The sequence below is a fragment of the Python bivittatus genome, unplaced genomic scaffold (genome assembly GCF_059951505.1).
Source record: "Python bivittatus isolate LINGU-HERP-01145 unplaced genomic scaffold, Pbiv_v1 ctg000580_np1212, whole genome shotgun sequence".
NCBI classification, from domain to species: Eukaryota; Metazoa; Chordata; class Lepidosauria; order Squamata; family Pythonidae; genus Python; species Python bivittatus.
Genome location: NW_028277087.1, coordinates 21,404,390 through 21,418,545, shown reverse-complemented (window position 1 = coordinate 21,418,545; position 14,156 = coordinate 21,404,390). Strand labels below are relative to the sequence as shown.

The following is a 14,156-nucleotide window of genomic DNA, read 5'->3' as shown; positions in this document are numbered from 1 at the left end:
TTGAGGATTATTAAATGTCACTGTCAAAAGTAAACAACCACCTGTGTTTGTTGTTAAGTTTTTTCCTCTTTGAGTTATATTGAGTTGTGTAGCATTTTCTACTTCTATTAGGTGGGAATTTAGAATGTTAGTTCCTTTTCCAGGATTTAGGCTGTTCAAGCTTCCATTAATTTGACTCCAAATCAGTGACCTAGCTATATTTCTGAAATAATATAAGTATTACAAATTAATAACTAAATATGTAATTCTCTCTCCAAAATATTAAGTATCAAAACTCACTAATTTAGTCCCTATTTTGCAAAAAATGGATATTATTAGTTTCTGTTATTGTCTTCTTAATCACAACTTGTTTTATGCAACAGTGTTAGAATTCTTCTTTTCATCTTGCAGACGTTCCATCTTCAGATCAACCTGAATTGTTTCTAAAGAAACTTCAGCAGTGCTGTGTAATTTTTGACTTCATGGACACGCTATCAGATCTTAAAATGAAAGAATACAAGCGTTCAACTCTTAATGAACTTGTGGATTACATTACAATAAGCAGAGGGTGTTTGACTGAGCAGACTTACCCTGAAGTAGTTAGAATGGTAAGTTTTTTTTAAAAACATAATTGCTTTATACATTCCATTATTTGATAAGCAGGTTTAATAAGGATGTTACATTTGTGTGCCAGTATTCCACAGTAGTGTTTCAAATGTAAAATGGGAAACACATTTTTCACTTTAGTCATTTAAATTGCAGTTATTCTCAGTTGGAATAGAGTCAGATAATATGCCTAGTAGAAGAAGTGGGGGAATATAAAGGCATCTTTTATTCTTAGCTTTATTTATATCTAGGACTTTCAAATACTGAGTTAATTTGCTACAGTTCAGAAAGATTTTATGCTGGTTTAAAAACTGCATAGTATTTAGGAAAATACTAGTCTAGGAAATTTTCTTTGCAGGCAGATATAATTATAAATCAGTGTTTTTTAAGTGTTGTTTGGATTGCATCTTGTATTACTAACTACTTTGATTTCCCAAGTACTGTAGTGAGATTCCTCTAGGCTGATCCCCAGCAACTAGCAATAATCTTAGTTGCTGTAGTTAACAATTTGGGATTAATATATCATTTCTGGATGCTCAAGGGGGCACTACTAACTGGAAGTGCTTTGTACTAGTTTTAGCTGGTACAACTGCTATTCCTTTTCCTGAAAATGGACAGCTGTAGCCACAAACATTCAGATAATAGTGATTCCCAGACTCAGTTTCTTTAATGAACTTTATGTGGAGTTAACTTTATAACATATCTGGAACTTTATTTGGTGGAATGCGGTCCACTACTTCTCTACAAGGAAAAGAGCTATCGGGAAAGATGGCAGCACAGATTATTTTCTATATGAACTATGCACATATTAGTGGTTATGTCTTCCCTGATTATAATGATGAATAGTTGCTTTGGTGCCTGGCCAAATGTATCACTACATTGTTGTTACTGGAATCTGCTAAGTCACCTCTTTAACTCCAGATGTTCTTCAGATAACTACCAACATCAGAAGAACAAAGACCTCTGCGTAACTCAGAGTCCCATTTCCCTACATTGTGTCTCTCCCAAAGTTATGTTGTACGTAGCAGACTTTTAGCAAATACTCTATGTATATTTGGAGCATATGCTATAAGATCTAGAAATGTTTGTGTTTGTCATAGAAGAGAGGAATTTGAAAATAGAATTCTATAAAAATATTTTTGTGAAATCTAGAAATAACTTGAAATAAGGTGAAACTGGATACCTTTATTTTGAAAAAATGAAAATATATTTAAAGTACATTACAATGGTGGGAAAGTGAGCCTGGCAGGTGCAGGGGATATCCACAAGAATGTGGGTAACCAAGATACTAGCTTGTTTACTTTGGCCATATTTTGATAATGGCTTAGTGATATTATATTCAACTCGTCGAAATAAAGAAATATTCTCCTTACCTGATTTTTAATCATATCTATTTAACTTGTTATTAAATTATTGCAAAGAATGTATTGATTTCTGTTAAATAAAGCCTTTGTTCAACCTATGCATTATATAAAACTCCTTTTTATTCCAGTCCCTCATAATACATTATAGGGAGAACTAAAAGTTGTAGCCTAGATTTTCATTTTTATATAGCTGTTGTCTACATAGAACTATATTATACAACTAATTATATAATGGGGAAGCCAGCAGAGAAGATTGCAAATGGTGATCACATGATTGCGGGGTGCTTGGCAACTGGTCGTAAATGCAAGTCCGTTGCCAAGCACCTAAAATGCAGCCATGTGATTGTGGGGGGGGGGGGCAGTGCTACATTTTATAATGGCTGGAAGTGCTTTATAGGCCATCAAGCACCTTTTCTGAGACCGTTGTAATTTCGAACCATTGTTAAATGAATGGTCATTAAGCAATGACTACCTGTAAAGACAAAACAAGTAGTCATGCCCAAAAGATGTTTATTTTAACTGGAATATACCTGTATCTATTCCATTTATACAGTCAGATGGTTACAAGATTTGTATAGAGCGGGAGTAGCAATTTTGGGGTCAGAGGCCACAGTGTAACTCCTGATCTGCCTGTGGCCCACAAGATCTTTTGTTGATGTGTTTGTCACTGGAATGGACAGAGCTCAAAATGTCCAGCTTTTTTACTTGTTTGGGGTTTTCTTTTTTAGGACGGGAATGGAAGGATTTTCCTTAATCCAAAACTTGTGTACCCATTACTACCCTTAAAACTGACCAGAACTTCAACATTGACTGAAAATTACACTGATGAAAATTGGCTATTTTCCTACACTGTTTCAGCAGCATGAAATCTATGAGGCTACATTCTGATGCTGGGGGCCTTATACTTGAAATTTTAATGAATATATTTTGTATGTGATGTCTATGCATAAATAATGTTTTGCTTTTTATGGAATTTTCTGGCAGAGGCTCAGAATATTTTTATGGTCCATGGGGTCTTTGAATGTTGTATTCTAAAAAGTGGCAAGTTAGACAGGACAAATTGGATTTGAACTCATTAACAGTTTAGTTAAAACAAATACAATTAATATAGTTAGTCCCCAGTGAATAATATTTCTCTTCTGTTAAGGATTCTAATTTGGTAAGAACTTTTGGAGGCCCTTGGGGCTCACTTTAAAGGCTTTTGGGGGCTACATGTGTGTCTGAAGTCACAGGTTATGCATTTTGCTTTACAGTATAACTGACTATGGTAATATATTATTCAACCTGCTTGTCAAAATGTTAGTCCTAATGTTTGCATCCTATAAATGTTAAACAGTATACTTGTCATTTGATTGCTGGTGTATCAATTGACAAATGTTCCTATGAGTAATAAAGCAGATTACTTCAAGAATTGCAAAAAATATCTATCCAATGATATATATTTAGCATAAAAATCCTCAAAACTAGTGTTTAGTTTTGAGTAAGGGTCTATACCAGATATTTTAAAGAATATAATTTCAGATTATGTTTAAAATGTAATTTTCACACACAAAAACATTTTGAATATTATTCATGCAACACATAACGAGAAGGGGGTGCCATGCGAGTGAGCGAAGGAAGGAAGGAGGGTGTGGTGCATGCATGGATATGGGCGAGTGAAGGGGAAGGAGGGTGCTGGTGTGTACGAGTGAGGGAAGGAGGATATGGTGCAAGCGAGTGAAGGGGGAAGTAGGGCACTTGTGCATGCAAGCGAGTGAACGGGGAAGAGGGTGCAGTGCATGCGAGCGAGTGAAGAGGGGAAGGAGGGTGCGATGCGTGCAAGCAAAGGCTGGGGAGGGTGGGGGAGATTTACCCAAGCGACTTGCAACTTCCTCTGCCAGCTTACCCATTGACTTTGCTTGTGGTAAGCCATCAGGGAAGGTTGCATATGGCGATCACCGGATCACTAGGTGCTTGGCAACTGGTTGTAAGTGTGAAGAGGTTGCCAAGCACCTAGATTGCAAACACGTGAACGCGGGGGTGCTGCAATGGCTATAACTTTTGGGGACCAATTGCAAGTCCATTTCTTCAGCACTGTTGTAACTTTAAATGGTCACTGAACGAATGGTCATAACTCAAGGACTACCTGTATAGAGGCTGCTTCTGCCCTCAGAAGCATGCCTCATTGTTAATTTTTATTTTGGAGGTGGGTAGGGAAATTTAGGGACATATTCAGATTGGATATATGACTTCTCTAGAAAGTGGAATTCTTATATAACACAGAGGACAATATATTCTGGTTTGCAAAATAGTTAATCATTGTTTGAAGCGATTTATTACTATCAATTTTCTCAGCTTCAGTAGTTTTGTTGATTTTTTTTTACATGCTTTTACAAATTAGAATTGTCTTGATTACTATGATAAGGGCCAGTGTTAAGTTATATTTGTAGGTATAAATGGCAAATGCCATGTCCGTTGGAGACATAAAGCTGTTGGAAACAGGCATTGTAGGGAATCCTCCTTCATTTCTCCCAAACTGCCTAATTTGATTCCGGATTTCATTGAATCTGATATACCAGATCCTGTGAGATGGATCTAAATTTATAGAAAACAGAACATACATTTTATTAACAAATATATCCCAAAGGAAGATTAAATGAGTTGTGGTATTTATTACTAACAGGCTTCTTTCTTCTAAGAATAACATGCTGTGAGATACATTCCAAAGATCTCAGTAAAAGTAATTAAGTTTTTACTAGCAACAGTATATTAGAATGCACCCTCTTGTGGTGAGGAGATATAAATTACAGAAAAAATTATTCCTAGTTACTGTTTCTCAATTTTAATTCTTCTCAATGTGACTTTTATTTCTGTATCCTTAGAACTCTGTAGAGGTACTTTTCTCCTTGGTCCAAATCTGTTTTATTGGTGAAAAATCCATAGAAGTGTTTAATAAAAACTGAAATGCCTATCAAATTCTGCACCTGTATTTCTTTTATTTACATGTACAAAAGTATATGAGTTATTATTTGTTACTTTAAATAAATAATAAGCCTTTAAATACTCTATACTAATGCTGTGCTTCAACAAATGGCGGCACTTACTCAATATTGGCTAATCTGAGAAGCTAAGCAGGGAATAGAAAAAGGCAGTGGCAGACCAGTTAGGGTTAGGGCTAGGGTTTTAGAAAGACACCATATTCAAGGATAACATTCTCCTGTTCTCTCCTATTCAGTACTGTAGCTCCTTCAGACTGGAATTTAAAGGTGCTAATCAGATTAGAGCAGTGGCAAAAAAGTAGTCTCTTTAGTGTTGTCAGAAGCTGTTACCTGCTTTTATTACAAGGGTAAAAATCAGACAAGGATCATTAGTGCACCTGTTAATCATAAAGTGCTATAGAAATTGTTATTATCTAAGAATGATTCTCCAGAATCTTGAGTGGAATGAATTCTAGTAATTTGTAAATTATCCAAAAAGTGTTATATTTTAGTTGCTGCATCTCAGGCCTTGTAATTGGCCGATATTTGTAGTAGAGATTTTAATGTTCTTTCTTTACCATTTCAAGGTTTCTTGCAATATATTCCGAACGCTTCCTCCAAGTGATAGCAATGAGTTTGATCCGGAAGAAGATGAACCTACTCTTGAGGCATCATGGCCACATTTACAGGTGATTGTATTAATAAATTATGTCACTTGGAAAGCAGAATCTTCAGACATCCCCAAATGCCTGCTGAAGAGCCATGCTTTCTTGGCTCTCAAAACTATAATAGAAAGGGGTGGGCTATTCCACAGGTTCAGGGAGCATCAGTAAGAAATCTGATATCCCAGATAGCAGGGACAGGCTATTCCAGAGGTTGGGGGAGCATCAGTGAGATGTTTGAAGCAAGGACTTTCTTTGGAGGGCATTCCCTCAGATTTGGTACCCCCAGCAAGCCCTCCCTCACTTAGGTAGGCAGATGAAACCTGGAGAAAGTAGTCTTAGGGATACCGAGCTCTAAGGCATATCAGGCTTTAAAGATGATAACTAGCACATTAAATCGCATCCAGGAGCTTACTGGCAACCAGTGTGGCTCCCACAATAGTGCATATTGCATAGGTGAACCTAGGTACTCGAATAACTACTTGGGCCATTGCATACTGAACAACTGAACCTTCCAAACAGTCTTCAGGGGCAGCCCCATTCAGAGTGAATTGCAGCTGCAACCATGATTGTGTGAAGGCAATCTGCTTGCTGATCAACTAAGAACTGTGAGTCAGGAAGAATCCCCAGTTTGTGAGACAGCTCCATTTGAGCAAGCACACCCTGTCAAGAGTAAAAAATAAACTGTCTCTGAATAAATTTCTTTAAAATGCATCTGAGAGGGAATTTTATTAGAGAAGTGGCAGTGAAGAAGGGTTGTATAAATCTTTCTTCCGTATTGTGTGGACCCAATAATTTTTTTATTCTGCAGGCTTTAAAGAAAGAGAATGTAAATATAAGTGACCTTCAGGTGGAAAGAAGCCAAATCTTTGTACTATGCAACAGACTCCTGATTAAATCAGATTGCTCTGTAACAGGCATCTCTATTGCTGTAGTGTAGAATGCTCCTGAACATTTTCTGATTACTATTAAATGAATCCAAACTGTTTAATCAACTCTCGTCAACATTGTAATTGCTTTATTTTATGTGATTTCAAAAGTCTGGAGGGCAGAAGGAATATGCTGTTGATTACCTGTGGGAGACAACTCAGTGAACAAGTATAGAGGTGGAGAGTGCCTGCTCTTAGCATGAGTTCTTCTGATGATAAATAACAATTAATGAGCACTAGGTTTCAGTCACTCAGATTCACGTGAATACATGGAAATAAGATACTCTTTGGATTTATATCCCAGTATTTTTAAAAATTTGGACTGAACAGTAGTGTCAACAACAGAATTTGTATAAATGGGAACATTTAGGGCTTTTATGTATGGAAAGTGGGGCAGCAGATGGGCAGCTCAAGTGATCTAGGATGATATCTTTTTCTATGTTAATTTACTTTCTCTTAGTAAAAACCAAAATAATAGTGTATTGATATGTTCAGTAGAATTACAGCATGCATTTAGTCAGGACTAACCTGTGTTTTTATTTTTTACAGCTTGTATATGAATTTTTCATACGATTTTTGGAAAGCCAAGAATTTCAGCCCAGCATTGCCAAAAAGTATATAGATCAGAAATTTGTATTACAGGTACAGAGCTCTGTTTTATTTAATTGTATGGTATTAATAATTATACTAGCTTTTATTAATCCCGATGAATAGCAGTGTTTAGTTACTTGTGCTCATTCATTTCAGGGGTATTTCTTATGAATATTTCATATTCAATATTTAATATTGAAGGATCGTAGCTATGTTCACTGGATGTGAACTTCAAGAAATGGTAAATGTTGGCACTAAGAAACTTGACAAAAATTTTACATAAGAATTTGCCAGAATCCACTGATTGAAAAATTTCTTGCCCCATATGAATATACCTTAAGTCCTACAGCAAGTCTGAAGTCGGATCCTCCTCTGTTATCATTTGCTAATATAGAACCAGGTGGCAAGGATCAGGCAGAAAAGACAAAAACTAATGATGTGCTAAATGATTTCAGAACATATAGTAAATAGAAAAAGAGAACTGCAGTTTTTGGACAGATCAAAGCGTTTCAGATATATTAAAGCTTAGAGTCAAATAATGTCTGTGACCTGTTGTGTTTTGCTTTATTTTAATAGCTTTTGGAGTTATTTGACAGTGAAGATCCTCGGGAACGGGACTATTTAAAAACAGTCTTACACAGAATTTATGGCAAGTTCCTTGGTCTTAGAGCATTTATCAGAAAACAGATTAACAATATTTTTCTACGGTAAGTTTTAGGAGGATAGAGGCACAGGAAACTTTCTTTGGAGTTATATGATGGTATCACTGAATAAGTATGAATGTTTAATCTATGCAATTTGCTTTTGCAGGTTTGTTTATGAAACTGAACACTTTAATGGTGTGGCTGAACTGCTGGAAATATTAGGAAGGTAATGAAGTCTCAATCTTACAATTAATGTGGCCTATAGCACTCCTGCATTAGTGTCAATTGTGACTTGTGAAGAATATTTTAAATTCGGGGAAGATTAGTATGGAAATATCCAAACATACTTACTTGGAAAAAAGGAACGTCATTATCATTGTACTGTTATTACATTTACTCCATCTGAATGTTTGCTCTGTGGCACTTATATTTACCAGATGTAAATATAGTAATATTATGTAAATATACTGCCTTTTTTCAGAGTTTATGGCTTCTGAATTCTTAGCTGCAAAGCATCCATTTAACTATATATTTCTTTATTTATTAGCAAAAGCTTACTTCATTCAAAGTAATGTAAAAGCTAAATTTAGATGCCAGGTCACACAGTTACATTTCCATTATATCCTGACCCTCATTCACTCATTCATTCATTCATTCATTCATTCACTCATTCATTCATTCATTCATTCATTCATAGGACAAGAAGACAGGTGACCACTTCCAGGATTTGATCTAATTTGATTTAAATTAAATTTATTTAATTTAGTATACTGTCCAGTACCAAAGTCTCTTGCTACCTTACAAGAAATATAAAATATAAAAAACAGTTAAACTAGCAATTAATGCAAATGAAGCAAGTATAATAAATGATCAAAATCAGTCAAAGCCTTTACAAAAAATATGTTTTCAGGGCCTTTTTAAGAGCTAATAAATTAGTTTTTGTTATAACATCCATGTATGCTGTCTTGAGCTCCCAGAGAAAAGGTGAAATATAAATATGAATAATGGATAATAATGAGAGAAAAGTCTCTAGCTTATTTGGTTATTTATCAGTATTTATAAACTTCCCTGTTCTGGCCAAATGAGCAGTATACATGAGCGAACCAGTACAGAACATCTCAGGAATTAAAGCAGTCGGAAACAGTAAATTAATCAGTCATCATTATAATAGAATAATATGCACTGCTTGTACATATCAATATATTGATACGTTGTGGTCTTTTCAATGTCTAATCCTATATAGATGTGATTAGTGATTAGGAATGTGCAGTATTTGGATCCAAAGGCAGCAGAGGTGTTTCAGATTTGACATAGTCATTCTCTTTGTACCTGTTCACAGCTCCTCAAAAGGAGTCACACCTTTTACTGGTCTTACAGAATAGTCATGAAGTCTCAGTTGGAACTAAGGAGGTATTAAGAAAGTGGCAACAAGGCAGTGACTGCATCTGTCATTACCTCCGTAACATCTCCTGAGTTCAAAGAGTATTTTCTCGAACCTGCGCAGCTTCTGTGCAATGTCATGGAAAGGTGTGACTCTTTTAAGGAGTTGCTCACAGGTGCAGAAAATGCACCTGTGCCAGATTAGAAGCAGTTTTGCCCATTTCAGATCTCAGTATTACATACCTCTGCTAATAATATTCTGATTGGTGTATATTGAGGATGCCATGGGTAAGATGTTGGATGAGCTCCAGGGAGATCCAGGTTCAAGTCCACCCTTAGCCATGGACACTGACTGGGTGACTTTGGACCAGTCGCACTCTCTCAGCCCAACCTACCTCACAAGGTTGCTGTGGTGGGGATAAAATGAAGGTTGAGCCCAATGTAAGCTTGGAGGAAAAGCAAGTTATACATCAAATAAACCTAGATAACAAATAAATAAAATGTTTCTTTTTTTCTTGTTTCTAGTATTATCAATGGCTTTGCTTTACCTCTTAAAGCAGAGCATAAACAGTTTTTGGTGAAAGTACTGATCCCTCTACATACCGTTAGAAGTCTATCGCTGTTCCATGCACAGGTAGAAACATTAGTACTATTTTTTGTATTATATTTTTGTAAGAACTGTGCCACATTCTGTTCTATACTGAATGTACAACATCACTAAGTAAGAAGAATTTATCTACCACCATGCATAATGAAGCATAGACTGGGTTCACAAATTGTACTAACCCATGGATTGTTGTAAGCTTGGTTTATTAAATAAGCCACATTTGGCTGGATTCTTATAATACACTAAGCCATAAAACATTACTTGTAAGTCACAGTCACTAAATTTTCACAATTTGCTAAGCCAAACCAAAGAAGTCAATGCTTTGTGTGAACCTAGCTATAGTATATAGTAATTCAGAGTGTGAAAGTTGTCTAAGATGTGAGTTGTTGGTGGAAGGAAATCTCTAGTCCATTTTATTATCACCCATTATGCAGAGGATCTTGGCCCCATTTTCAGGTAAAGATCTTTGTCATGATTGGTATTTGAAACTTTTGACTTCATGCGTATAAATATATTGTACAATCCGTAGACTTCAATATCTTGGTAAAATCCCTCAAATAATTGCTGTTAATTTTTATTTTTAGTATAATGTGGGGGAGGCATTTTTAAAATGTATGGGAAGATAATAACACAAATCTTACTAATTAGATCTTACGAATATTTTTTTAAACATTGTTTAATGTTGCATTGAGAGATACATCTAGCAGAAAGATGAATGATGTTTTGCTAGCTGTGCCACAGTGAATGATATTGCGTGGCCACATCAGTATGATTGAAATTTGGGGATGGGTAGGTTTCCTTAGTTTTTTAAGAGTTAAACCTATTAGGGCTTCTGATGCATTTCTGTATCCTACCTTAAAGTCATGGAAAACTGTCACTGATTTATAGCAATCACATTAGCAAAATTCAATAGTTGTTTGGAAGGCTACAAAAGAAAAACTTTGAATCCTTGTGTAGCTTTGGAGTCACAAGTTTCCCACCCCTGAATTAACACATTTGGATAAGAGCAAAATAGAATGGGTTCTGTCATAAAAAATAGAACAGGTTCTGAATCAAGCATCTGTCTGTCTGTCTGTCTGTCTGTCTCTCTCTCTCTCTCTGCTGTCTTCCTTTTGAAGTTGGAAATTCAGAAGTTAGATGTCCCCCCTAGTTGATTAGGGTGGAACAGATGGTCATAATCATATACTTTTCTACCTTTCTTTTTCCTTAATTTTCTTTTGGTAAACTCTGTGTCAGTTGAAAGTTGTATTGTTATCTATCTGAAATGGGAGGAACTGTAGAAAATAAGGGGTTTAAAACTTTTGTCTTATGTTCTTATGGAGAGAAAACCCTTCTCTCCAGTAAGGAGATTAGATAGAGCTAAAAACTTGTTTCTGGTGTTGTAAAATTGACTCTGTGTCAGATGTGACTGCATGGGCTGTTTGCATTGCATTAGTGGAAATATGCAGCATGAATTCTGAATTGGCTCCTGTACCTTAGGTTGTATAATATTCTTCTTTTCTTAAACTGATAATAATTCTTACCATATGGTATGTCTACCCTTTTCCTGAGTCACAGAAAGTATTGTTTGGTAAACTTTTCCTCTAATGTTTATGCAGGTTAGTCTTTTTATATACCTATTTTCTACAGAGCCACTAGCTCATCTCATAAAATCTCACAAGATGCTTAGTGCTGCCAAAAAAATGTAAAGAAAACACATCCTCAAGACAAGCCATTCAAGGCTGAATTGTAAATGTTATTAAATTCACATTTATGTAGTTGCTCTGGTATACTGTAGAATGTGATTTAGACCAAATGTGTTTCAGTCTTGCTTGGAGCAGAATATGACTTGTGATGAAATATAAACTATATCCCAAACAGCCCACTTGCAGACAAGGCAGTAGAGGAAGACAGGAATGCCTGATCTGCCCTTTTCTATTACAGCTCCCTGCATAACTCCTTACGGTGTTTCAAAGGGATCCCCCAGACTACAGTTGCAGTTGATGAAAGGTGCAAGACACTGTGGCAAAAAGTAGGATGAAAGAGCCAGGAAGTACAATGAGCAGTCTCCCCTTAGTAGTTACAATTCAAATTATACGTCAAGATTAGTCACTATAACAATTTTTGATTTCTTTTCCTTTCAGTTAAAGATTTTAATGCACACGTTCTTTTTTGTTTCTGCAGTTGGCGTATTGCATCGTGCAGTTTCTAGAGAAAGACCCTTCACTCACAGAACCTGTAAATATAAGATATATATGCACAGATCAGCATTTTAAAATCTTGAATAAAAATTTTGCAGACTGGTATATTACCATATCTAATTGGTCTGTTTACTTTTTCTGCTTTAATTTAGGTCATTAGAGGTTTAATGAAATTCTGGCCGAAAACTTGCAGTCAAAAAGAGGTATATTTGATGAGCTTAGATTGCTTTCCTATTTAAAATAGAATACTTAGGAAAAAGGGGAATCTTGGGACAGAAATTAATTGTATTTCTTCACACAGTGAAGAATATAATGCCTAGAGGAACATAAAGCCATGGTTGTCCATAGCAAATAGAACTTTTGTCAAAATGTGAATTGCTCCTTATGTATTTGCATACAACTTCATCCCAAAGTGGTGTATTTTGTGTTGTGATGTCACAACAAATGTTTTCTCATTTGCTTCCAGTCTCAATGACACACATGTGAAAAGTAGAACACGCTTCTTAATTTTTATGTATGTGTAGTTTCATCATTGACTACTCAGATGCCAAAAGTCCATTACTTTGTTTAAAGTTAGACAGCAGTCCAACTTAGATTTTGACATAAGCAATATTATTAGGTTCCATATTGTGGTAGGAATAAAATAATAGTTACTTTCTTAATGCCATCTGGAAAAAGTAAAGAGATGTTCTTAAATGTATTTAAACCCTTATATTTAATGTTAGGTGCCAATCTGAAATACAGTCTTATAATGATAAAGCATATTGAAACATGCGTTACATGATATTTCTCTATCAGTTAAAAATACTGTTTTTAGCATATATTTCTTGAGAAACAGCCTGATAATTGCAGCTAGTATTAGCAAATAAACATTCCTTTTGTTCATAAAATTCAGCTGAATTAATGCTTTCTTGGAAACTTAATAGACAGATTATAAGGAAAACATGTTCGTATTTAATAGTTTTTAAAACATTTATTTTAGGTCATGTTCCTTGGAGAGCTGGAAGAAATATTGGATGTGATTGAACCTTCACAGTTTGTCAAAATTCAGGAACCATTGTTTAAACAATTAGCTAAATGTGTCTCTAGCCCTCATTTTCAGGTCAGTATTGCAACTAGACAAGGCTAATTATTATAAATGTGTCATGTCTGCAAGATTAGGTACAGACTGGGTTTTGGGAAACAACTCAAATTGCCTCACATTAATGTGGAGTCTAATTGGAATTGACATCCTCACTAGATCTAGTTCTTTTTCAGAAACCCAAACCTTCATTTCTATCATTTTTATTATAAATTAATTACAAGGAGTGGATTGGACAAATTTCAGTCAAATTGATGTAAATGGCTTTGTGTGATATTATTATTATACTACTAGTAGTAGTAGTTGCAGCTGTTATTACTATTATTGTTATATTTGTTATTATTTCTTCAAGAAAAATATTGGTAGTTGTATTTGCTGGAAAAATATAATGAAATTTGCAAGCATATTTGCTCCTTTTAGGTGAATAGGTTCAGGGTTTTTGTTCCTTGTTTTTATTCATGAAAGAGCTTTACAGTTTGTAAAAAGCAAGTTCCACATACAGTATTCCCCTACCCCTCAGACCTTTAACTTTTGGTAGGCGATTGTTATGAAAGAAACAGCACAGAATCAGTTCGAGTAAAATTCTTGCAGATTACTGAAAAATAAATGCAAATAGGTGTTAAAAAGTTTAAGTTTTTTTTTAATTGCTCTGTTGGCCTGGAAGTCCTAGAAAACATTCTTCATATTTCTGTGTCAACAGACTCCATCAAATGTAATTTAATATTTCTGCTCCCCAGAGAGGGAAATAATTAAAAGCATTTAATAGGAATGTACAAAATTAACAGTCCTAGGGATGGAATGTTTTAATGTTCTGTAAAACATTCAGTTTTTCTTCTGGTATATTACCAGTCCAGCTGTTCTGAGGGTAGTTTGATAGTTTTCTGGAAGTAAATAATCTGGAATAGGAAGTGATTTATAATGTTTCAGTTGTGGTTCTGAGAATTCTGTCCTTGCCTCATTCCCCTTTCCAAGTTTGAGCTAGTAATTTTGAATGGAGTTTGCCTTGCCTTACTTAATTTTCTCTCTTCTCAGCTCCCCCCAGCACAGCAGTATCTGCAGGGGTGGGGTCAAAATTGACAAGATGGTGGATGGAGTGTTGCAATGCAAGCAGGAGGGGCAGATAGTTATGGCCCAGTATGTGCACACATATACGTGCATGCCCAGAAAACTCCTTTA

The 14,156-nt window shown here is 35.4% G+C and overlaps 1 protein-coding gene across 4 annotated transcripts in view; it reads left to right on the top strand.

Moving 5' to 3' along the window:
• The window catches only part of PPP2R5E (protein phosphatase 2 regulatory subunit B'epsilon), a 61,655-nt gene that overhangs the window by 43,350 nt on the left and 4,149 nt on the right, over positions 1-14,156 (top strand). For all 4 annotated transcript variants that reach the window (XM_007437679.4, XM_007437678.4, XM_007437680.4 and 1 more), the window contains 9 exons: positions 391-587; positions 5,494-5,595; positions 7,047-7,139; positions 7,665-7,795; positions 7,899-7,958; positions 9,638-9,746; positions 11,883-11,936; positions 12,052-12,102; positions 12,882-13,001. In XM_007437679.4, coding sequence (XP_007437741.1) covers positions 391-587; positions 5,494-5,595; positions 7,047-7,139; positions 7,665-7,795; positions 7,899-7,958; positions 9,638-9,746; positions 11,883-11,936; positions 12,052-12,102; positions 12,882-13,001 — 917 coding nt within the window. The remainder of the gene's footprint in view (positions 1-390; positions 588-5,493; positions 5,596-7,046; positions 7,140-7,664; positions 7,796-7,898; positions 7,959-9,637; positions 9,747-11,882; positions 11,937-12,051; positions 12,103-12,881; positions 13,002-14,156) is intronic.